Source organism: Coregonus clupeaformis, chromosome 28 (genome assembly GCF_020615455.1).
Source record: "Coregonus clupeaformis isolate EN_2021a chromosome 28, ASM2061545v1, whole genome shotgun sequence".
NCBI classification, from domain to species: domain Eukaryota; kingdom Metazoa; phylum Chordata; class Actinopteri; order Salmoniformes; family Salmonidae; genus Coregonus; species Coregonus clupeaformis.
The window spans coordinates 27077030-27103182 of NC_059219.1; the positions used below are offsets into that span (position 1 = coordinate 27077030).

General features: G+C 44.6%; 1 protein-coding gene across 3 annotated transcripts; it reads left to right on the forward strand.

Annotated features, from left to right (window-relative positions):
- Nucleotides 1-1749: 1749 nt before the first annotated feature.
- LOC121543410 (tetraspanin-11) lies at nt 1750-25672 on the forward strand. Of its 3 annotated transcripts, none has more exons than XM_041853255.2 (9): nt 1750-1859; nt 4519-4620; nt 7478-7669; nt 14108-14182; nt 14930-15034; nt 15431-15589; nt 17141-17227; nt 21396-21518; nt 24089-25672. In XM_041853255.2, the coding sequence occupies exons 2-8, from the start codon at nt 4534-4536 to the stop codon at nt 21471-21473; spliced, it is 783 nt and encodes a 260-aa protein (XP_041709189.1). In that variant the 5' UTR covers nt 1750-1859; nt 4519-4533; the 3' UTR covers nt 21474-21518; nt 24089-25672. The 3 variants fall into 3 exon arrangements, with proteins under 3 accessions (XP_041709189.1, XP_041709187.1, XP_041709190.1); XM_041853253.2 differs by having other exon boundaries at nt 1750-1855; XM_041853256.2 differs by lacking the exon at nt 21396-21518 and having other exon boundaries at nt 1750-1855.
- Nucleotides 25673-26153: the final 481 nt, after the last annotated feature.

Sequence of the window (26153 nt, forward strand, 5' to 3'; positions counted from 1 at the left end):
CCACAGTGCAAAACCCTCGAGAGACACAGACTTCTTCCCAGCAAGAAAGTTCGTGCTTCACTCTGGCGAAAGTCGCCAGCTCTTCCGGCACATGTGCTGGCCATCCAGTGCGTATGTAGGTGCGCAGGGTAGACAGTGTGGGATCCTGTTCCGATGCTTGCTTCAGCTCCTCCAGTGAGACGACTGACTGAAGAGGAGCGTAGAGCATTTGTACAAGCTCTGTTTCGTTGTCGTCTGGCAAGACGGTCGGAGTAGGAGCGTCAAAGGAGCGTGAGAGGAGGTCTGCCACCACGTTATCCCTCCCCGGGAGTGAACTTCAGCTGATAGTCATACTGTCTGAGGCGGTCGGCCCATCTGTGCAGCCGAAGTGGCTTGTGGCCAGTTCCTGATGCTGACAGTAGCGTTGTGAGGGACTGGTGGTCGGTTCGGAGTGTGAACAGACGGCCATATAGGTAGAGGTGCCACCTTTCGCACGCCCAGACACAGGCCAGTGCTTCTCGTTCGCCCACAGAGTACCGTTGTTCTGTGGGGCTCAGGGCCCTTGAGGCGAAGGCCACGGGCCTCTCAATGCCATTCTGCAGCTGTGAGAGGACAGCTCCTAGTGCTCCAGCTGAGGCGTCACATGTGACCATCCTCGTCGCCAATGTTATATCTAGCCTAGTTGTAGAAGAACGGACATCTGCACAGTTTCACATTGAACATCACTCTGTCGTTTAATGACATGTGCCACGCATTCTGACAACCCATTCATCCGTAACGCAGCACACTGTCGTAAACCATAACAACGTACAGTACGACGTACAGCACGTCGTGCCATACATAACAATACACACCTGAATTATAATCTTATGTGGCGCTTTCTCCCAAACCCCAACATATTTCCATTTGCCCTGTAATTGTCATGTAGAACCCTGTAGCCATGCTGAGTCCCAGTACTTTTAATTTGCGCTTGGGGATGTTTGCTTCAACCTGAACTCCCCCTGCAGAAAAACACCATTCTTTCCAATCATACTGCTGCTACCTCCCAGTAGCGGATTAGTTTTTCTCAGTGTTCTCTATATTCATTGTGTGTCCCAACCTCCATTTCACTTTCACCATTCTTAAAATAATTGACCACTCCAGTCAAATCAATGATGTTCTGCTCTCTGTTGAAATACCAAATTAACCTTTGTCTGTGGGGGTCGGAGAGACCGCCACTTCATCAGCAGGTAGACTACTTTGCATAATGAAGAGGGAGCTGTTGTTGATAGAACCGCCCGCGCCTCCTTGTTGACCACTTGATCGGAATGGATCATGTGAAATGTTTTCGAAACCTCAAATAACCACAAATGAGTCTCTAAAATATGCACTTCACGCATGAGGTGTCAAATGAAATTATTTGCATCAGTCAACACTTTGCTTGGGTAAATAACATTATTTCACCAGAATATGTATTTTTTTAAACCCCAAAAGCCTAATCTACAGGGTGCACTTGTTCATTGGATTGATATAGTCAACAAACAAGTGTCAAAACAAGATAATATTGAAACAAACTTACATGACTTGCACTTGTGTGAATAAACACACAATAACAATGTAATTACCGTCTGTTACATTGTATAGGCCTATACGCCAATGCATTGTAACAGTGTATGCGTTGTAACATTGTAACTATATGCACTGCCGCTTCAATAGCATCCAATCCAATGGGGGCGGGTAGTTTCATTCATTTCCTTTTCACCCCACAATGACCCCTCATTCCTCTCCACGTACTGGACGCTAGGGAAGCAACAAGCTTGATTGAATCACAAAGCCTATGCTACAATAACGGGACCGCTATTTATCCGTTTATATTCAGAAGCAAGCCGTACATTTGGTGAGTGAGTATTGTCGGGGTAATTAAGGCTACTTTCCTAAATTGAGATGCATGCTAAAATATATAAGCAATTTCGTAAACTCTGTCTGCTACACGCAGCTCAATGCAGGTGCATCCGGTGTTGGGTGCTTTTTTTTAAGGAAGCCTGCTCAGTTTCCATGGCCTCCAAATGTAGCGAAAACGTTTTGGAAACGATTAATGAAATAATATTTTGTATGTTTTGAAAATATTGTCGAGTGCATAGGCACCGGTTTTCTTATTCGGTTTTGTAGACAGTCAGAACGTGAAAATTGAGTCTGCAAACCAATGTCCAGCCTATTACACTAATTAACGAGCGAAATTGACATAGATAGACAAACGTAATGATCTATGTCAGTTTAGATTTGCATATCGGCGGTGGGGATCCCTTCTCTGATATGAAGCTTATCAAGCACTCCATCTTTTTCGCGGATCCTGCCTGCCTTTTGGTCGTAAATAGATTGCCGCAAGTGCCCGTAAACACATCCATCACATATAGGTTCACACAGGGTGGGTAGCCTAAATGTGTTGTTGCATTGGTTGATAGATACTACCATGTTATCATGGATAGAATATTGCTGGCCGGCTGGGCTGTCTGGTTGAATAGGTATGCTACTTGTGAAACATTCTGTCAAAAGCATATTCTAGAATGTTCTGTTTTTGTTTCGTGTCTATCCCGTCAAAGTTGCACAGTAACTGATTTCTTAGTCCGAGGACAACATTTTCAGCTCAATTGTTTTCAACCAGTGAATGAGCCTACAAGTCACGTTTCACAGCTTGTGCTCTTTGATAATGCATGTTCAGACAGTTCAACCGATTCCCTGTGTACTGGATCCCCCTATAGCCCAAAGCCACTGGTTTGAAGGAACATCACACACAGTACACCCTCTGTGCTGAATAAAGTTTGAGCCAGCAACTTCACAGATAACTCCCTAGAATAGAATAGAATAGAAATGACAAGAGCAGAATAGAGCATGAGTATAGAATACAAACAGAGTAGAATAGAACTGTAATAGAATATATCACTGTATCTTCCCAAGAGTAGAATAGAATTAAACAGAATAGAGTAAAATATAGAAAACAAACAGTGTAAAATAGAATAGAATAACTTAATGATTTTCCCCAAGGGAACTTTAGCCTATAAACAGATAACAGCACAATTAAAAATACAAATACCAAGAAAACTAAACAGTTTTGATGCAGTTTAGGGTTTAGTTCTATTCCAGCAGACAGTCAATGCCATATTTGCAGATGTGTTACTGCAATGTTTATAGTTGGGCTGTTATGGCATGAGTTAATCTTCTCCTAGGCATTAGCCAATGTGGCTAATCTCTATAATTAGCAGCTTGCCAGATTTTCTTATGGGAGGATGGACACACACACACACACACACACACACACACACACACACACACACACACACACACACACACACACACACACACACACACACACACACTGTTATTAGCTTGAGCTAGAACTGAGAGAAGTCTCCAAAGGCTTGCAGTGGCATTCTTTCCTGTCTGTTGCTGTCCGTTGCTTGGCAGATCAATGTGGCAGGCTTAAGTGCTCACTACCATCACCTTTTATTTAAAGTGCTGCAAGTGTGTGCTTAATGAATGATTTATGTATTTATAAAGTCCACTGATGTGAATTATTTATTTACCGTTGCTGTTTTTGAATATGTGTGGTTAGCAGCATCTAGAAGTACTGACTCTTATACAGTGTGTGGAGTTGACTAGAAAAATTCAATGCAGTGGTTTAGACATAAACAAACCTTAATCCAGTTAGTTGATGAAAATTACATAACTATACTATAAAGACAGTCTTACAGGAATAGTTGGCTCTTGTTAGTAGTTCAGTCCTATGATTGACAGGTCTGAGAAATGAAGAAGTGGTAGTCACGTCATATTAGATTAAGCTGTCCAGTGATACTACCATGGTGATGTGTCAATCAAAGGCCTTCAGAAGCTAGGCAGCATCTTTCTCCCTCTGTTCTATTGGACTGTGTGTGCGTGTGCGTATGCGTGTGCATGTGCGTGTGTGTGTGTGTGCTTGTCTCCACAAATACCTTTGTTTTGGCGGCCCGGCTAAGCTTTTGTTATAACACCCAACACCTCTGCACAAAGTGTTCACAGAGTGTGAGGATAATCAATGTCCCATGTCTGGTGGGCTACAGGGCTACAGATGCTAGTTATCATGCAGAAGGGAGGAAGGAACCAACAACAGTTTGACTGACTGCTGGTGGAGCTGGGATTTGGGTTATGGTGCCTGCTCATGTCATGCCTTGTGTGATGTGTGGTCCTCTGTAGCTCAGCTGGTAGAGCACGGCGCTTGTAACACCAAGGTAGTGGGTTCGATCCCTGGGACCACCCATGCACAAAAAAATTTATGCACGCATGACTGTAAGTCGCTTTGGATAAAAGCGTCTGCTAAATGGCATATTATTATTATTATTATTATTATTATTATGTGTTATTGTCCTCAGAATGTCCCTATATTTAATGTCTTCATTTGCTTTAGAATTACCGGTTTGCGTTTTCTATGTTTTTAGACTATTTTTCAACCATTGGAAATGCTATGTGAACTGTCAAGTACTTCAGATTCAGAACTGCCAGTTTAAGTTTTGTACCCTGTCTGTCCAGAGCTGTGTAGGGGAGATGTCGGCTGTGTACAAAGACGACCAGGATGACTGGATGACAGTCTGCCTCAAGTACCTCCTCTTCGTCTTCAACGTCCTCTTCTGGGTGAGCAGCACTAGCAAGGTACCCTGGATCTGTTTGTGCTGCATTAGCCAACAACCATGGGAGTTGGCCATAGGAGATGGCCATAGGAGTTGGCTATACAGCACAAACAGATCTGGGATCAGGCTATAGCAAATTAGCAAGCCCTCCTGTTTGTCTTCAACTTTCTCTAATGGGTGAGTAGCAAGCTAGCCTGGTAAGCTAGCCCGGTAAGCTAGCCCGGTAAGCTAGCCCGGTAAGCTAGCCCGGTCTCAGATATTTTTGTGTTGTACTGCCAAAGACCAAGTGAGTTGGCTTTACAGCACAAAACAGATCTGGGAAAAGGCTGTATTAAACCTCTAGTACACAGAAACAATACTTTTCTTCCAGTGACAGGTTCATAGTTTATTTATTAAAGAGGGGACTCAGAGAGAGAGTGAATTGGGTTAACGTCCACAAAGGCATGCATAAGGAAGAATGATATTTGACAGGTTTTACATCAAAGGAAGCTAGTTAGACTTCTTGTGTGGCTTCTTATGTTGCTCTTTCTTAGGCTAAAGAGAGAGGAAGAGCGAGAGAGAGAGAGAGAGAGAGAGAGAGAGAGAGAGAGAGAGAGAGAGAGAGAGAGAGAGAGAGAGAGAGAGAGTTACCATGAGGAAAGAGAGGGAAAGGGGAGAGAAAGGGAGAGAGAGAGAAACTATTTAACTATTTGCACATCGTTACAATACTGTATATAGACATGATATGACATTTGAAATGTCTTTATTCTTTTGGAACTTGTGTGAGTGTAATATTTACTGTTCACTTTTTATTGTTCATTTCACTTTTGTTTATCCATTTCACTTGCTTTGGCAATGTAAACATATGTTTCCCATGCCAATAAAGTCCCTTGAATTGAATTGAGAGAGAGAAAGAGAGAGAGAAAGAGAGAGAGAGAGTTACAGAGAGAGGATAGAGGGAGAGAAAAAACAGTGGGGGATTACATTTAGGAGCGCTAAGAAATGGACTTGGCCCAGTGTACTCTAATATTTATGGCCTGTCGGTGTTGGACCGAGGTGCTGTGGATCAAACCTGGTCCCTGGCAGCCTGTGTATGTTTAATGTTTAATAATACAGTTAGCTATTAAAGCTATATGCTGCTGGGCCCTTAGGCCTGAAAACAGTGTCTGCAGAGTAAGGGATCAGATTCAAACAAGTTCTGAAGAGCTGGGGAGCTGTGGATGGGTGGGGAGAGAGAGACACATGGAGGGAGACAGAGAGGGAGGTAGGGCTCTATCGCTCTCTCTCTCTTCAACTTTCCACTGTCATGCTCCCTCAACTAGACTTGCGCCTCCCAGTGCCCATGCTGTACAATGAGAAAAAATGCTGTAACTTGGCTGCAAGACAGAGTGGACAAATATAGCATGTGTGACAGACAGGGTTCGAACATGAGTCTCCTGTGTAGTACATGACTGTGTTAGCCCACTGAGCTAGAGCCTAGGCACCAGGCCACCACATGTATTTATTTGTTATTGTGGAAAGTTAACAAAAGTGAAAAAGATTTAAAACAAAGACGTGATCCCCAAAGGACCAGGTCATTGTTATTCACTGAGAGTTTCCTTTCTTCCGCCTCTGATTTGACACTTCAAGTAGTCTCTTTTATATCTCTCGCTTCACATTTCACACTAACCCAAAGGCTTCCCTTCAAACCCCACAGTGCATAATAGTAATACCTCCCACTTTACCCAATGGCCACAGCCCCAGCCTGCCCGTTTCTCTAGATTGTAACTCTGCACCCAAAGATACTCCATACTAATACTCCAGAGTTGCCCATTCCTTTAATCTATCACATTTTCCCCTGGCATGGTGTTTTAGCACTACAAATGTAGGACCTGAATTTGGGGCAGTTTGCTACAGCAGGAAAATAATCCTGCAGCAATAGGAAATGTGAATTATTATGAGAATTATAATTAATGGACATTTTTCATAAGGGAAAATCAAGTCTGACATTTCAAAGTGGAAATTATAAATGTCAGAAGCCTTTTTAGACCTCAAATATGCTACAAGTTTTACATTTCCTGCATTGCAGGAAAGTTGTGCAACAGGGTGATCAAATTAAGATCCTACATCTGTAGCAGCAGTGTTTGTTGTTTGGGAGTAGGGGCTTGGCGTATAGAGGAGGAGGAAAGGGATCGGAGGCTGAATAGGAGAGACTCTCCCAGGGATTTCCTGCATGTCCGGGTGTGACATAGATGACAGAGATGGGGAAAACAGATTAAGGGCATTGCCACGTCACCCCTCTGATGTGGCCACCACTGTTTATGGAAACAAATCACTCCACTCCGACTCTGTTTGGCTCGCTCTCCTTTTTTGTCACTCCGCTCTCTTCCTTCCTTTCTCTCGCTCTCTCTTTCTCTTCCTTTCTCTCTCTCACTGTTTTTGTGTATATCCCCTTCCTCTCTGACTCACTTTATTGACACAGCGTTCTCTCTCTCTGTCGTGCTCCTCTTTGTCTTTCTATCACTCTTTCCCCTTCTCTTTGTTTTTCTATCTATCTTTCCCCCTCTCTTTGTCTTTCTATCTCTCTTTCCCCCTCTCTTTGTCTTTCTATCTCTCTTTCCCCCTCTCTTTGTCTTTCTATCTCTCGTTCCCCCTCTCTTTGTCTTTCTATCTCTCTTTTCCCCTCTCTTTGTCTTTATTTATCTCTCCTTTCCCTCTCTGACTCACTCTCCCCCCTCACACCCCTCCTGTCACCTCTCCCACTCTCTCTCCGTCTCAATTCAGTTCAATTAAATTAAATTAAATTCAATTCAATGCAATTCAATTGGCTTTATTGGCATGAAACATTTAGTGCCAAAGCAAACATATGGGAACACATGACATCAACCTGTCTCTCTCCTCAGGTTGGTGGAGCGGCGGTGATGGGCGTGGGCATTTGGACCTTGATAGACAAGAGTGACTACCTGAGCCTGCTGGCCTCCAGCACCTTCGCCGTGTCCGCCTACATCCTCATCCTGGCCGGGGCCCTGGTCATGGTCACGGGCTTCCTGGGCTGCTGCGCCGTCATCAGGGAGCAGAGGAGCTGCCTGTCCACGGTGAGGAAGCCCTCCCTGGGCAGGGTGACTACTCTAGGCCCCAGGCTTTCTGGAAGGCCCCTGGGTCTTCTGAATGTTTATGTTGATTAAAGGGATAGTTTGCACACATTACAACATTAGTTAGACGCATTATATTGAATGTAGTGTACGGCTCATAGATAACTTTCAGGGTAAGACACTAACTAACACTGTAGTTTGGGTGAGATATCTCTTTAATGGCAGTGTTGGTGTTTGCATTAGAAATGGGCTGGTTATATACTGTAGCTACAGGTGACTGGTAAAACGAGAGCACACCATGAAACAAGAATGAGAATGGAACTATCTGCACTCTGTACTCTCTAAGAGAATGTTCATTTATAACATCAGTTTATTCCAATTCAAACTCACCTTGGTTGCACTCAGCACTTTTGGGTACATTGTATGTTTTCCCTTAACCCAGATACCTGTTTCCTTTGAAACGTCCCTGGCCCTGCCGCTCCTTCCCTGCACCCCTGCTCTCACGTCCCCACTTGTGACTTTCTCTTTTGTGCGTGTGTGTGCGTCTGTGTGTGCGTGCGTCTGTCTGTGTATGTGTGTATGCTGGGAGCTGACAAATGAGCTGACAAGCCCCATACTGTCCTCATTCTTTTAAAGAGACAAGCCAGGCCGGAGGTGAGCCACTAACTCTATTTATAGTCAGGCATTAGTAGTGATACATGAACCTGATGGAGGGGGGAGAGGGGTGGTTTGGGTGGGTGGAGGGTGTGTTTTTGTTGTGGGGTTAGGGTGAGCGTGTGTGTGTGTGTTTAAAGGGGAGGGTTGTGTGCGGGGGATGAGTGAAGAGTTGGTTTTCGTCAGATCACTATGGGGTGGGGGGGTTGTAGGTGGGAAAGAGAGATGTGTGTGTGTGTGTGTGTGTTTGTGTGTCTGTCGCGGTAGAATAAAATATAATACAATGTTAATGCCAATCAACAATGGCTGTTAAGAATTATCTTTAGTGTGGTGTGTAATAATACACCTCCCACCATCCTCCATCTGCCATAACCCAATATTCTGGCATTACCACACAAACACACTGTGATGATGTGGTGTGTGTGTGCTTGTGCATGTGCCTATGCGGGTGCACGTGTGTGTATAGCCTGTTAGTGGGCAAGGTAAAGATGGAATGGCTGCTTTAACTCTGTTATAGACTATGCTGTCCTAAATTATGGCTCCCCTGCAGCTGTGTGTGTGTGTGTGTGTGTGTGTGTTTGTGTGTGTGTGATAAACAATGGTTTTGGCATAGCTTTGTTTTTCCTCACCTCCACACATCAGATCAGCGGCAGGCTGGGAATGAGCATCTGTCTCCCGGTAATGGCCTTGAGCGCCACGCTGCACACCAAACGCTTTGTGTCCCGCCTCTCCGACAGGTGTGCCTAATTTGCCCCTGTGTGTGTGTGGGAGTGTGTGTTTGTTGCTTCATTTAGAGTTCAATGTGTCAAATCGGAGGGCCTGTTGTCTGGACCTCTGGCAGTCTCTATGGGGGTGCCACAGGGTTCAATTCTCGGGCCGACTCTATTCTCTGTGTATATCAATGATGTCGCTCTTGCTGCTGGTGACTCTCAGATCCACCTCTACGCAGACGACACCATTTTGTATACATCTGGCCCTTCATTGGACACTGTGTTAACAAACCTCCAAACGAGCTTCAATGCCATACAGCACTCCTTCCGTGGCCTCCAACTGCTCTTAAACGCCAGTAAAACTAAATGCATGCTCTTCAATCGAATGCTGCTTGCACCCGCCTGCCCGACTAGAATCACTACTCTCGGCGGGTCTGACTTAGAATATGTGGACAACTACAAATACCTAGGTGTCTGGTTAGACCGTAAACTCTCCTTCCAGACTCACATTAAGCATCTCCAATCCAAAGTTAACTCTAGAATCGGCTTCCTATTTCACAACAAAGCTTCCTTCACTCATGCTGCTAAACATGACCTCGTAAAACTGACTATCCTACCGATCCTTGACTTTGGCGATGTCATTTACAAAATAGCCTCCAACACTCTACTCAGCAAATTGGATGGAGTCTATCACTACTATACTACCCACCATTGTGACCTGTACGCTCTCGTTGCCAAACCCACTGGCTCCAGGTCATCTATAAATCACTTCTAGGCAAATCCCTGCCTTATCTTAGCTCATTGGTCACCATAGCAACACCCACCCGTAGTATGCGTTCCAGCAGGTATATCTCACTGGTCATCCCCAAAGCCAACACCTCCTTTGGTCGCCATTCCTTCCAGTTCTCTGCTGCAAATGACTGGAACGAACTGCAAAAATCTCTGAAGCTGGAGACACTTATCTCCCTCACTATCTTTAAGCATCAGTTGTCAGAGCACCTTACCGATCACTGCACCTGTACACAGGTGTAATTAGCCCATCCAACTACCTCATCCCCATATTGTTATTTACATTGTTATTTATTTTGCTCATTTGCACCCCAGTATCTCTATTTGCACATCATCTTCTGCACATCTATCACTCCAGTGTTAATACTAAATTATAATTGTAATTATTTTGCACTATGGCCTATTTATTGCCTTACCTCCATAACTTACTACATTTGCACACACTGTATATAGATTTGCTATTGTGTTATTGACTGTACGTTTTGTTTATTCCATATGTAACTCTGTGTTGTTGTTGTTTTTACCACACTGCTCTGTGTCACGCCCTGGCTCTGGGGACACTGTTATGTTGAGCCAGGGTGTGTAGATCATGTGTTTTGTTTCTATGGGTGCTATTTCTATGTTGGCTAGAGTGACTCCCAATCAGAGGCAACGAGTGTCAGCTGTCGTTGGTTGTCTCTGATTGGGAGCCATATTTAAACAGTCTGTTTTTCATTCGTGTTTGTGGGATTTTGTTTCTAGTCGGTTGTGTTAGACCGTGAACTGTCACGTTTTCGTTTTGTTGTTTTTGATCGTGTCTCTAATAAAGAGTATGTTTGCCTGCAACGCTGCGCCTTGGTCCTCATCTCTGTTAGACTCGGCTTGACCCAGTCGAGGCTGCCACAGAGATCTGCTAGGGATCTCCCTGGCGATGGCTCCTCGACTCGCTGCTTGGTCCAGTTGTGGTGGGCAGAGGAGGCCGCCAGGTTACGGGGGCCACTGGTCGAAGAGGGGATGGAAGGTGTAGAGGCACGGCGAGAGGTACTGGGGTGTGTTACCAGTCCGGTCCGGCCCGTTCCAGATCCCGGTGTAGGGCCAGTGGTGTGTGTCCCCAGTACGGTCCGGTCTGTTCCTGCTCCCCGCACCAAGTCAGTGGTGCGCTTCGTCAGCCCGGCTCGGCCCGTTCCTGCTCCCCGCACCAAGTCAGTGGTGCGCTTCGTCAGCCCGGCTCGGCCCGTTCCTGCTCCCCGCACCAAGTCAGTGGTGCGCTTCGTCAGCCCGGCTCGGCCCGTTCCTGCTCCCCGCACCAAGTCAGTGGTGCGCTCGTCAGCCCGGCTCGGCCCGTTCCTGCTCCCCGCACCAAGTCAGTGGTGCGCTTCGTCAGCCCGGCTCGGCCCGTTCCTGCTCCCCGCACCAAGTCAGTGGTGCGCCCGTCAGCCCGGCTCGGCCCGTTCCTGCTCCCCGCACCAAGTCAGTGGTGCGCCCGTCAGCCCGGCTCGGCCCGTTCCTGCTCCCCGCACCAAGTCAGTGGTGCGCTCGTCAGCCCGGCTCGGCCCGTTCCTGCTCCCCGCACCAAGTCAGTGGTGCGCTTCGTCAGCCCGGCTCGGCCCGTTCCTGCTCCCCGCACCAAGTCAGTGGTGCGTTTCATCAGCTCGGTTCGGCTCACTCCTGCTCCTCACACCAAGCCAGTGGTGTGCGTTGTCAGTCCAGCACGGCCCGTGCTTGTTCTCCACACCAGGCCAGTGGTGGGCGTCGTCAGTCCGGCACGGCCCGTGCCTGTTCCACTGGTGCCTGGTTCGGCACTGGTCAGATGTTTTACGCCGGAGCTAGAGCAATCCGCTCCATCAGTGTGCAGTCCAGCTCCGGCCAGCGGGGCCAGACCGGACCAGGGGTACTTTGGGGGGTTGGAGCGGGGATCAGGCCCGGAGCCGGATCCGCCGCCTAGGCGGAGTGCCCACCCGGTCCCTCCCCTGTGTTATTTGGTTGACGCGGTCGGAGTCCGCGCCTTTAGGGGGGGGTACTGTCACGCCCTGGCTCTGGGGACACTGTTATGTTGAGCCAGGGTGTGTAGATCATGTGTTTTGTTTCTATGGGTGCTATTTCTATGTTGGCTAGAGTGACTCCCAATCAGAGGCAACGAGTGTCAGCTGTCGTTGGTTGTCTCTGATTGGGAGCCATATTTAAACAGTCTGTTTCTCATTCGTGTTTGTGGGATTTTGTTTCTAGTCGGTTGTGTTAGACCGTGAACTGTCACGTTTTCGTTTTGTTGTTTTTGATCGTGTCTCTAATAAAGAGTATGTTTGCCTGCAACGCTGCGCCTTGGTCCTCATCTCTGTTAGACGATCGTGACACTCTGCTTTATCTTGGCCAGGTCGCAGTTGTAAATGAGAACTTGTTCTCAACTGGCTTACCTGGTTAAATAAAGGTTAAATAAATAAAAACATTTTTTAAGTTTTTGTTTGATTAATTGTGTGTGTGAGTGTGTTTTGTGTGTGTGTTTGTTTGTGTGTGTGTGTGTGTGTGTGCGTGTGTGTGTATAGCTCTCCAAAAAGCTCAACCACCAGTCTTGTTAGTCCATTCTTGCTGTGTGTGTGTGTGCTGTGTGTGTGTGTGTGTGTGTGTGTGTGTGTGTGTGTGTAGGCGAAACATACTCACCATTTACATACTCTGCTGTTAAATCCAAACAGTGTTATATCACAATGATACAGGAGATAATGGTTGGTTGGAACCGCCTACCCCCCAGCCACCCCCATTTCTCATTGATATAAATACAGATATCTTCCCAGACTAATGAGCTAATAAGGTGCTATTTAGTCCACTGAGACTTGTTTGTTATTTTAAGCCTCTCTCCTTCTCCAGTAGCATACTAATGATGGTTTTGTTTTACCAAAGTGTTTTTCTATTAATGTTGTATTCTGTGGTAACGATTTCTATGAAACACCCACAGTAGATTCGTTTATAGCACCTTAGTTATATCACCCCGTAGCATAGATTTTATAAGCATTGCTATAAGCATCCATAACAGCTCATAGCTCCTTTTAGAAATTTGTTGGGTGGGTTTTGGATGCATTATAACACTTGATTAATTCATAATGGCTGATGATCCATAGGAGTGAATATACATTTATTTATGCCTCCAGTGCATCAATTAGAACTCATTATTGAAAGGCAGTTTACATCCCATTTATTATTATGATTCATTTTCCAGAAGAGACTCAAAGAAAGTCTTACCTGTATTTTGTCTCCAATGAAGCCTGGATTTTACGTCCATATCAACATAATCATACAGTAGCTAATCTCTGGATCAAAGCTTTATGATTCTGTCAATATTGCTGTTGGAGGTGTTGCAGGGTTTGTTACTGAGTACTGGTTTGGAGATGTTGCAGTTTTCTTTTACTGAGTACTGGTTTGGAGGTGTTGCAGGGTTTTTTACTGAATACTGGTTTGGAGGTGTTTCAGTTTTTTTTTACTGAGTACTGGTTTGGAGGTGTTGCAGGGTTTGTGGTGTTCTGTTCATTGTTGTTCCCTCAGGATCTAGAGAGGTGTTTTATGTCTCTCTTAGTTCTCAGTACATTTAGCTGTCAACAGCATGTCTGGGGCAGAAATCAAAACCTCTCTCTCTCTTTCTCAAATATGAAAGGTATCCCACTCCCTCTACATTCTGTTCTCTCCCTATCCCCCTCTCTTTTTCTGCTAGGACAAATATGACAGTCATCTCACACCCCTCATTCATTTCCCCTCATTAATTTGCCCTCATTCATTTCACCTCATTCATTTCCCCTCATTCATTTGCCCTTATTCTGCACACTGTCACATTGCTCTCTATTCCTCTGTTCTTTTTTCTTTCTCTCTGTCAGCTTTGGGAATGCGGGTGCGTGACAATACGAAGACACTTGATGGAACGCTTTATATCTGCATTGTCACAATAACAGAGTGTCTTTTGGTAGGAGTCTAAGAGTGAGTGTTCGGAAAGATCTTAAGTGTGACTGTTCTAAACAGAGACATGCAATTAATGCAGCATTTTGTCTTATAAACAAGAGAGAGTTTTGCCTGTAATTGTTGAACTGAACTGTGTTAAGACTGATTTATTTCTCTCTCTCCCCCCCTCTCTCTCTCTCTCTCTCTCTCTCTCTCTCTCTCTCTCTCCTCTCTCTCTCTCTCTCTCTCTCTCCCCCTCTCTCTCTCTCTCTCTCTCTCTTTTTTTTCTTTCTATCTCTCTCTCTCTCTCTCTCTCTCTCTCTCTCTCTCTCTCTCTCTCTCTCTCTCTCTCTCTCCCCTCTCTCTCTCCCCCCCTTCTCTCTCTCTCCAGTATTTCTGCTGTCTGTTGCTGATCTTTCTCATAGAGCTGGTGGCAGGAGTCCTGGCCTATGTGTATTACCAGAGGGTGAGTGACTACTTCTCCACCTTCATCTTTCATCATCTTGTGTATCCTTCCTCCCTCTTCCTCCCTCCTCTCCCTCCCCCTCGTATTTATTTTCTTTTAAAATACTTTGATCTATTCATTGAGCCTGGAGTGCAGTTCCTTGGTTCCATTGCGCTAGTCAAGCTCAGTCAAGCACAGCTAATGTGTTTAAAATAAAATAAGTACTTATTGAACCCAGGTCTGTTTTCTATACATAACCCTTCCTCCCTTTCCTCTCCATTGCATTTGAGTAGTCGCTTGTGTGTGTGTGTGTGCACGCGTGCATATGCTTGCCTGTTGTGTGTGTGATACCTGTGTAAAGGCCCTGATCTCCAGACAGACCTCAACCCTGAGCCCTGAGATCATCCTAATCTCACACACATCTGTCTCATTCAGTATAATCAGAAATGAATGGTAGACTCAATATCCTGGTGAGGGGAGATCTTATTCACTTTCAAGTGAATGGAGTTGAGTTGAGGTTCAGATAAATGTAAAGATAAGCTCTGACACAAGCAAGACAACCCCACTTCACTCTCCTCTATCACTCTAACTGAGGTGTTCACTCTCTCTCTCTCTCTCTCTCTCTCTCTCTCTCTCTCTCTCTCTCTCTCTCTCTCTCTCTCTCTCTCTCTCTCTCTCTCTCTCTCTCCCCCCCCCCCCCTCTTCTCTCTCTCTCTCTCTCTCTCTCTCTCTCTCTCTCTCTCTCTCTCTTCTCTCTTCCTCCCCTAGCTCAGTGAGGAGCTGAAGCAGCACCTGAATCAGACCATGACAGAGAACTACGCCCAGCCAGGGAAAGAGGCCATCACCCTGGCCGTGGACAGACTACAGCAGGATGTAAGGACGCCATCTCCCATGAGCCTTAGTTTTTCTTGAAGGGACAGGAGCACCAGTGGTAAAGCTGGTTTACATGAGTTATGGTAGCTAGTTGCTACACTCAACCGATAAAGCCGCCGTAGTACATGCATGCACACACGCACACACACTATCATCCCTGTTCACCTCGAAGCATGTGAGGTTCAATGTTAATCATATGCAAGGTCACGTCCACTATAGGGCTACAGTATGATGCAAGATGACTTGGTTTACAAAAAAATGTCTGTAATGTGATGTGTTTTTTCTGCCTAGTCAATATTTTGTTGATTGATTTTAAATAAATGTGATGGTTTTCAGACAACCACTAAGTGTAGCTTATGGTAAACACAATTCCACTCTTCTTCTTCCATTGGCCAGTTCAAGTGCTGTGGCAGCAACAACTCGTTTGATTGGCTGCACAGTGTGTATGTGACCTCGGCTGAGTCGGAGCGCAGGGTGGTCCCGGACAGCTGCTGTAAGACCATCACCACCCTCTGTGGCTGCAGAGACCACCCGTCCAACATCTACAAGACTGAGGTGGGTGTGACCATTGGAAAATCGTCATTCTATTCAACAGTAAATATGTGCTGAATGGGTTACAATGGACTTCAGGGTGTCGCAACTGGACATTTTCACAGTAAAAATGTGTTATGTTGTCATTCTATTCGATAGCAATGAGAGCAGAGCCCAGCACTGTCAGTGGACTGGAACAGTTAATAATTATTTCAGATTTAAACATTTGTTCATATCTAATGGATCAATACAATTCAAGTTGGATCCTAAAATATTCCTTAAAAGAATCTTTCAAAAATATAAATGGATCTCGACATAGAACACTTGATCAATATTTCAGGACCGAAAGGTTGTATTGGTCTATGCATCATATGATTCCTAATGTCTGAAATGGGGTCAGGAAGTTGATATGTCCCTCAGAGCTCCACTACATCCATACTTATTCTGTCTATGAAACTAAAACAGTCCAACACTCTGGTTTGGAAAGTCACTTTTGCCAACCACTTTTCTCTATTTGACAGGCTTTCTTATCAGTAACAGCTGATAGCATAAGCGCTCTGAGAAATTAATAAAATATTTGAGATGCTTCTTTCGCTTTTATCTGTGACAAGCAGGAGAAGTCTGTGCTCATTTCTCTCTTTCACACACACGCACACACATGCACGCACACACACACACACACGCACACACACGTCACGCTCCTTGGTTCCCGCTCTTATCACTCCACTTGTCAGTGTCACTCCAGTTCAGAGGAGGGAAACCTTGAGAAAATGAAACAAAGTTTATATGGGTGGAACTGAAATATTTACTGTGCATTTAGGAAGTCAGCTACGGTTGACAGCTCCCCACACACTCAGAAAACACTTGGGTTCAAAATGTGCTCGTCAATGTGTTTTCACTTGTCTGGGAAGCTGAGATGTTTTTGAAATGTCCTCAGAACTGTGACTCACAACATGGCTTGAAACAACCCTCTCAGTCAAAGCTCTTTGGTAAAACAGGATGACACCGGATATATACGGAGGTGACTGTACATGGATGTTTACGTGCACTCCATCCATCCATGACTCCTCAATGCCCCCTCTACCCACATCTGAGTGACTGTGCATGTGTACGTGTGTGTGTGTGTGGTCAGAGAAGGAGCCTCCTGAGAGAGACCTAATGCGTCCCACTGTTCTCTCCACTCCTCCGCCCTTTATCTTACTGTAGTTTGTTCTCTGCAGTGTAACTCTATACCACACACACACACACACACACACACACATTCACCAAAGATGCTCTTTGTTCTGCTGCAGCAATGTGGAGACGGGCCATAGACAGAGCCAGAGAGGGTAGGGTTGATAAGTATACTATAGTAAATGAAGAGCATAGTCCAATTCCAATTCTCCTTGTTCACACCCCCTCAAGGACTTGGATTGATGTAAATATGATAGACACTGACTACACCAATCAGGTGTGTCTGTGTATGTATGTGTGTGTTTGTGCGTGTGTGCGTGCGTGAGTATGCATCATACATGTGTGGGCTCGTGTGTGTGTGTGAAGTGATTTGACCCCTGACCTGTAACCTCTGCCCCACAGGGTGGCTGCATCACCAAGCTGGAGCAGTTCCTGGCTGACCACCTGCTGATCATTGGAGCTGTGGGGATAGGAGTGGCCTGTCTACAGGTAGGTCCCCCAACACTGACCAGTGGCTTTATTAACAGGAAATGATGAGCCGTTATTATAGTTCTGTGGTAGCACCTCACTACAGACACAAGCTATCACTATCAGACTACCACAAACTATCATGTTGTTTTGGGGGATTTGTGGTATCACAGATTTCATGGATATCAATATAATGTTGTGATAATAGTGGATGTAATCTGCTACTGTGGATATTGGTAGCCTTACTGTTGAAATGTTTTCAATGCTAGCTAGTATCTTGATGGATAGGTGGGGACAAGCTCAATAGAGATTGTGAACAGAAAGGGAGAGAGATGGCAAGGTAACCTTTGCTTGTTTGTCTTAGTAGAGTAACGGGTTAAGAGGTGAGACTATTGCTTAAAAAATACACTTTTTTATATCAGTCTCAAAATATATCCACATAATAAAAGGCTTTCCACAAAAATATACAGTACCAGTCAAAAGTTTGGACACACCTACTCATTCAAGGGTTTTTCTTTATATTTTACTATTTTCTACATTGTAGAATAAAAGTGAAGACATCAAAACTGTGAAAGAACACATATGGAATCATGTAGTAACCAAAAAATTGTTAAACAAATCAAAATATATTTTATATTAGAGATTCTTCAAATAGCCACCCTTTGCCTTGATGACAGCTTTGCACACTCTTGGCATTCTCTCAACCAGCTTCACCTGGAATGCTTTTCCAACAGTCTTGAAGGATTTCCCACATATGCTGAGCACTTGTTGGCTGCTTTTCCTTCACTCTGCCGTCCGACTCATCCCAAACCATCTCAATTGGGTTGAGGTCGGGGGATTGTGGAGGCCAGGTCATCTGATGCAGCACTCCATCACTCTCCTTCTTGGTAAAATAGCCCTTACACAGCCTGGGGGTGTGTTGGATCATTGTCCTGTTGAAAAACAAATGATAGTCCCACTAAGCCCAAACCAGATGGGATGGCGTATCGCTGCAGAATGCTGTGGTAGCCATGCTGGTTAAGTGTGCCTTGAATTCTAAATAAATCACAAACAGTGTCACCAGCAAAGCACCCCCACACCATAACACCTCCTCCTCCATGATTTACGGTGGGAACTACACATGGTGAGATCATCCGTTCACAAAGACACAGCGGTTGGAACCAAAAATCTCCAATTTGGACTCCAGACCAAAGGACACATTTCCACCGGTCTAATGTCCATTGCTTGTGTTTCTTGGCCCAAGCAGGTCTCTTCTTATTATTTGTGTCCTTTAGTAGTGGTTTCTTTGCAGCAATTCGACCATGAAGGCCTGATTCACGCAGTCCTCTCTGAACAGTTGATGTGTCTGTGACTTGAACTCTGTGAAGCATTTATTTGGGCTGCAATTTCTGAGGCTGGTAACTCTAATGAACTTATCCTCTGCAGCAGAGGTAATTCTGGGTTCTGCACTTGAAGAAACTTTCAAAGTTCTTGAAATGTTCCATAATGACTGACCTTCATGTCTTAAAGTAATGATGGACTGTCGTTTCACTTTGCTTATTTTTGCTGTTCTTGCAATAATATGGACTTGGTCTTTTACCAAATAGGGCTATCTTCTGTATACCCCCCTTACCTTGTCACAACACAACTGATTGGCTCAAATGCATTAAGAAGGAAAGAAATTCCACAAATTAACTTTTAAGAAGGCACCTGTTAATTGAAATGCATTCCAGGTGACTACCTCATGAAACTGGTTGAGAGAATGCCAAGAGTTTGCAAAGCTGTCATCAAGGCAAAGGGTGGCTATTTGAAGAATCTCAAATATAAAATATATTTGGATTTGTTTAACACTTTTTTGGTTACTACATGATTCCATATGTGTTGTTTCGTAGTTTTGATGTCTTCACTATTATTCTACAATGTAGAAAATAGTACAAATAAAGAAAAACCCTTGAATGAGTAGGTGTGTCCAAACTTTTGACTGGTAGTGTATATATTTAAATAAACATAAATGTGGCTATAATCTTCCTATTACCCCAAACATGCACCCAGTAACTCCTATTACCGGTCAGACAACCTTTCAATGCACTCTATTACCCCTGCTCTATCCTCTCAGCTGTAATCTGATCCCATTCACATTCTGTGATTTGATTTGCTGAGGCCTCAGATGGACCAAGCTCGTAGCCCTTTCCACCGTATACAGGTTAAAAATGGCAGATTTTGTCATTGATAAGTGCCTGAATTGGAACGAAGTAGCTGTACAGTAACATGCTATACATGACGTCAGGGCTCAGGTTCTCCTGTTCACAGCGCTGTATGGGTTTTGACTGACAGCCGTTATGAACTTGAGCACTGCTCGCGACAAGAAGATGCCCCCATCCCTCCCGCTAATTGGGCTATGTTTGCACATTTGTTATTGTCTGAGTGAGGGAAATGCTGTAAATCGAGAGGAGTCTATGTGTTCTGAAAGATGAGACGTTGAGGATTATAATGAATACTGCTTTGATGTCGTACAAGCAAACCGCACACCTGTGAGTCCAAATGTGCACTTCACATTTCCATACTTGAAACTCATGTCGTTTACAGTATAAAGGTTTATGATCGATATAACCCTAACCCTTCTCAGCAGTATCGGAATAGAAAGGTCCCTCCCGTCAGCCTAATGTGTTTTGAAAAGGAGGTGATGAGATAGGATATAAAGAATCAAGGAAAGATAAATTGAGATGGGGCCATGGACAGGAAACGGTATACCTTTCTCTCCCAGCATGCTTTGTAATAACTGTTGGATGGGGCGGCTGCTCTCCACAATCGATCTGCTCTCTGCAAACAAATTACACAGGGACTGGACTGAAATCTCCATCCCCCAAACATGGATCGATCTCCTGAAAATGGTTTACGGTTCAGCCAATGCAGTTCATAGATTGGTGTTTTCGTCAAGCTTGGGATGTGATGTTCGGGTTGAGAGGTTTGTTTTTAAAGTACGGTGATGTTTAGTAGCCAAATCTCAGATTAGTTTGTGCTGTCTAGCCAACTCTAGTCATGCTACATGAGTCAGTTATATACAGCACACAATACAGCACAAACACATCTGGGACCAGGCTAGATGTTTTGCGGTCAGGAGCAAGAAATCTTCGATCTAGCTGTGGTACCACTTCACGCCATTAATGACTAAATCATTTCAGACTGTGCCATTTATTTTCTTATTTACAATATTATAGTCGTATTCTCAATAAATGATCTTTGTATGGTGACAAAACAAGGCTTAGATAATTCATTTCGATTTAATTTAACATATTGATACAGCCTAACTGATAAAACTGCACAGTTTTGATTTGTGAAGTTCAAATAGAGTACAGTCTTGCACTTCACGCTATATAGTCAATGTCAAATATCACAATATTAGATTACACATACTGTATATCCCCCCAACCCTAGCTTAGCCCAAACCTGAACATACAGTACTGGTTCCATCTTGGCTACTCTTTCCAACCAACTAGGGTTCCCACTCTTCTCTGTGTTCCCATAGCTTTTCTCCTAGAATTCCACATAGGAGTCATGTGATCATGTCACCGTAGAGACTGTCAACATGAGAATTCGGGGTGCCTAAGAATAACAAATTTTTAATGAGCCCAAAAGCCCCTCCCCCTATTAGAAAGAATATTAGACAATATATTCCAAAATGATATGCTGACATTATTCCACACACACATGAAGCGTACACGGGTAAGAAATCTAGCTATATCATTAATATGTGTTAGCGGTCCATCGACAAATCACCCATCTTGTCCCAAACTAATTTAGACCAGCTTTTGATCTAAATGGGCTCTTCTCTCTAGGGCTTGAAGGTGTCTCTGTCTGATTGTATGTCAGTAATGTCAGTCTGTCAGTGATGTCTCTGTGTGTACTATCTCTGTTTCAACTGTTCCTCTCTGTCTTTAATAATTGAAATATTAATAGTCTCTGTACCTTTGTTCTTAGTTTGGTTGTGTGTACGCTAATCAATTTAGTCTCTGTCCTCTTTCAGTATCCCCCTATACTTTGTTTAATATAGGTCACTAACCCCTCTGTGTGTGTATGTGTGTGTGTCTATGTATGTCTGTGTGTATGCATGCGTGTGTGTTTACATGTGTGTCTATGAATGTCTGTGTGTGTGTTCTGTACGTGCTTGTATTTCTCTCTCTGTGTGTTTGTGTGTGTGTGACCTCTGTAGCTGGCCGGGGCCATGTTGACGGCCTGCTTTATCTATCTGCTGTATAAAGAAGAGGAGGAGGACTTCTCTGCCGTGTGATTGGCTAAGCCTCTGTCTGGTCACACTCAGTGGGGACAGGACAAGGTTGGAGGGCATTGTGGGAAAATGTGTTCTATGTTTGTGTCTATGTGAACATTTCTATGTTTGTTCTGTGTTGGTGTCTGTATGTGTGTATTTCTATTGTGTTTTTGTGTGTTTGTGTGTGTGTGTGTGTGTGTGTGTGTGTGTGTGAAGAAAACATAGACAGTTGATCAGAGATCATACATGCTATTTTTCCTGGCCTGTGCTTTATTCTCGGTACCACCGAGCGACGCCCACCCCGATAGGGACACCAGGCTGACCTCCACATGCATGTTGACCTTTGACCTTTGCATGGCTGAAAGTGCTTGACAACATTATTCACAATCCAAGGAGGTCATGAGCAGAACAAACAGTTTACTGAAGTGCTCCCACAGACTAGACTATGAGATTAATGCCCATAGATAAAAGCGAACGACAGGTGTGCTTCACCAGATTTGAAAGAAACCTGTACAATGAATTTCTCATTGAAACTACTTTCTTAATCTTCCTCGTCATTCCAAACCATAAACTAACGAGCAGAAAGGAAGTTTTAGCACATTCTGTCATCCATCTCCTCCTTCTCCCTCCTCCCTCCTCCTCCTCCTCCCTCCTCCTTCTCCCTCCTCCGTCCTCCCTCCTCCTCCCTCCTCCTTCTCCCTCCTCCCTCCACCCTCCTCCCTCCTCCCTCCTCCCTCCTCCCTCCTCCCTCCTCCATCTCATTCTCCCTCTTCCGTCTCCTCCTCCTCCTCCTCCTCCTCCTCCTCCTCCCTCCTTCTCCCTCCTCCGTTTCCTCCTCCATCCCCGTCTCCTCCTCCCTCCCTCTTTCCTCCTCCTCTGTCTCTTCCTCCTCCTCCGTCTCCTCCCCCCTCCTCCGTCTCCTTCTCCCTCCTCCGTCACCTCCTCCCTCTGTCTCCTCCTCCCTCCTCCTTCTCCCTCCTCCTCCCTCCATCTCCTTCTCCCTCCTCCTCAGTCTCCCCCTCCTCCTCCCTTCTTCCTCCTCCTCCCTCCTCCTCCCTCTTCCGTCTCCTCCTCCCTCCTCCGTTTCCTCCTCCATCCCCTGTCTCCTCCTCCCTCCCTCCTTCCTCATCCGTCTCTTTCTCCCTCCTCTGTCTCCTCCTCCTACTCTCCCTCCATCTTTCTGTGAGTTGTGAGTCATCCTCTTCCTTCTCACTGTGTCATGTGAATTGTTAGAGGGTTAGAGTTATCGTAAAAAACCGCCCTGAGTGCCGAGCCGCCAAGGCCTTCTTTGACAAGTTTACTCCCCGCGTTGTGACCCCGGTCGATAATACCCTCGGAGAGGAGAAGACTTGGAGGGGGCTGTTGATTGAATCTCAGCCCTTCCGTTTGTCATCCGTCACACACACCCCTCCAGCCAATGTCCTAACCTCTCAGCCATTTCCCCTGTGTATTACTGTAACTCTGCTTTTGTCTGACAGATCAATGAGACCTTTCATATCCCCTATCCCTTAATAGTGATGATATGGGATGATCCTGTTAGAAATAGTGACGGGTTTAAGGCTATTGGCAACACAAGTGTGTGTGTGTGTGTGTGTGTGTGTGCCTATGTTGCGCGTGTAAAGGCCTGTTGTATCCTCTCTAATCTCATCTCATTTTATTTATGTCGGCTCCTTCATCCAAACAAGCGGCAACTAAAGCTCCCTTAGACCGTCCTGCCGCTAGCTGAAAATTACCAAAGTACCTACAAAGTTCTACTGTTGTATCCCAGCAGCCCTTCATTTCCTTATTTTTTCCTACACACAAAGTATTCATAGGATTTTAAATCTCTAACTGAGATGACTCACAAGTGGAGTTTTGAATGTACTTTATAGAAGCGTACTTAAGGAGAAGAAATATCAAGTGTGTTCGAATAAACAATCAATTTATCTGATGTATAACCTATTAAGTAACCAACAAAAGCAATGTTTAGGGCTTTCTCAAGTAAAGCTGGTCTCAACACTTCCTATTGCAAGATATTTGTGCTCGGTGTTGAGAATTTGGAGTGCACTAGGCAAAATGTTTTGCATCATAAACCCCCAAAGTGTCACACTCCTTGTGTCCATAGACTCCTTTCCAAGTATTTACATATGTTACATTAATAATTTGTTATTACTTATTATTTTATATGCCTCACACAAAATGCAAAAAACATCATAAAACATATTCTTCACATCATATTTCTTTGTAAAACTTCCATTTCATTGTATCCAATATTTTCCCTCAGTTTAATCTTGTGATTTTATTAGTGGATTAATTATTAATGGATTATAACACTAAATTAGGGTTTTGAGAATGTTGGCAGTGCTTCAGACAGAAATGTCCTTTGAAAAATGGAAGTTGCTAAATGAATGTTTGTTCACAGATTATCTCTCTCCAACAACAGTCATAGTGGGAACATTCACCACTGGCCACCACAGGCCCAATTACACCACTGCTGCAATAATGGCTGCTCTGCACTCCTGTTCCCATAGTAACCACACACTTTCTCACCCTCTCACCCCTAACCCACTCTCCTCATGCTATCCCACTATGCTACCATGACGACTGACCTTTATCCTTGATTGACCTTCACAATTGTGTGTGTGTGTGTGTTTCAGATCTGTGGGATGATGTTCACATGCTGCCTACACAGAAGGATTAAGTTGGACCCTTATTGAACCCTACAGTCCAGCCCCCCAACACCATCCTGCCTCACGGCCCAGGGAGCAACAATGCCTGCTGAACACTCAACCTTGACCTCTAACCCCTCCTGACCTCTGAACCTTACAATCCAACCCTGCCTGGATCCTTCTGCACCCCTGCCTTGGCTTGGATGCATTCACAGCCCCCCACTCTCTCAAAGACAAGGCCAATGAAGAAGAGATGCTTTGGTATTTTGGTGTAGTTCTTTTCTGTAGTAAGCCTACTGCTGTTTATGTAAGGTAGTTCTTACTGTATGTTGTCAATACAGTCAAATCCTTACTGTAGATTTCACAGTTATCAACATTCCACACAACTGGAAGGCAAACTGAAGTGGTTGTGACTGAGAATCAAGTGTACTGTACACACTCTCATGGTGTTGCTGCTTACGAATGGTTGATCATTGAATTAGTGCTATATCCAGTGTGTCACGGATGTGGACCACAATGTGCCTCTGTCATCGTTTTATCACGTATTCTCTGATAGCTTTGTTACACCGATTTAATGGTTCAGCACAAAGGGAATCCCATGGTAATCGATGTTTGATCTACATCACAAAGAAAAACAATCATGAGTTGATTGATACCCACAGAATAATCGAGTAGATATAGTGAAAACTCCATTATGTGTATATAGATGATAGCAAATCTTGATATTAATGAAAATAGCACTAAACGCTGCTAAGAGTAACGTTGCACCTAACATTTCTGTATGTGTTGCCTCCGTAGTTTGACTAACAAATCTCGTTCTGTGTTGTATGCTATGCTAAACCTACACTACCACTCATCTTTCAATCCCAGGACCAACTGACTTGTTTTACGGACACTTTTATTATGCTGGAGAAACATGTTGTCATTTACCACTGATACGGGGTCAGATCTTTCTACGTTCCCCCTACTGGTTAGATTAGGATTCAGGGGTTATGGGCGACTTCTGAGGTTTGAACTGTCATGAGTCTGTCCTCTCCTCTGGAGGTGAGGACAGACTCTCCTCTAGTGGTGGATATTGGTATATACTCCTGTGTAGTGCTCCGGTAGTATTCTGCGTAGGGTTGCAAAATTCTGAGAATGTTCAATACATTTTCTGGTTCTCCAGAAATCCTGGTTGGAGGTTTCTGGATTTCCTGCTTATTCCCTCCTGATTCAAGGATTCCTCCAACCGGGATTTCAGGGAAACCAGGGAATTTGTTGAAAGTTCCCGGAATTCTGCAACCCTAATTCTTTCTCATTGATTCTGGAGCAGCCAGGCAGCCTTGGATCGACTACTGCCTTTAAAGACTAACTACATTCCTGTGAAGGCATGAGATATATTTGATTGTTTTGCTGTTATTCAAAGAGATGAAGACGCGTATGCAGATGGTATTCTTTTCTATTCCTCCAAGTGGCCCACCGAAAGCTATTCTTGCTGTTCATGCATTTTTCTAATCGAAATGGGTCAAAATATTATATAACATTATAGTATGTATAATATAAGAAATATATAATAAAACATATAAGATATGATCTGGGCTGTTCCTATACTGTATACTGTAGTAATCAAAGTATGCCTTTGTCTGTTTAACAAAAATGTCATAGCTATTGAATTTATGTTGATGGTAGTCTTTAACTGGATCAACTTTATTAGTGTGTTTCCTACATCATTCAATGGTTTGGTATTATTAATCTCAGCAGTTTTCTCTTCGCGTCAATGTCTTGAATGTTTTGTTACAGTATATGACTATTGCTACTTTATGACATCATAAAATGTTTATATTTATACTCTTAGATATGAGGAGGGCCTCCCGAGTGGCTCAGCGGTCTAAGGCACTGCATCGCAGTGTTGAGGCGTCACTACAGAGCCGGGTTCGATCCCAGCCTGTGTCGTTGTTCCATCGCGCTCTAGTGTCTCCTTGTGGCGGGCCGGGCGCCTGCAAGCTGACTTTGGGCGCCTGCAAGCTGACTTCGGGCGCCAGTTGTACAGTGTTTCCTCCGACCCATTGGTGCA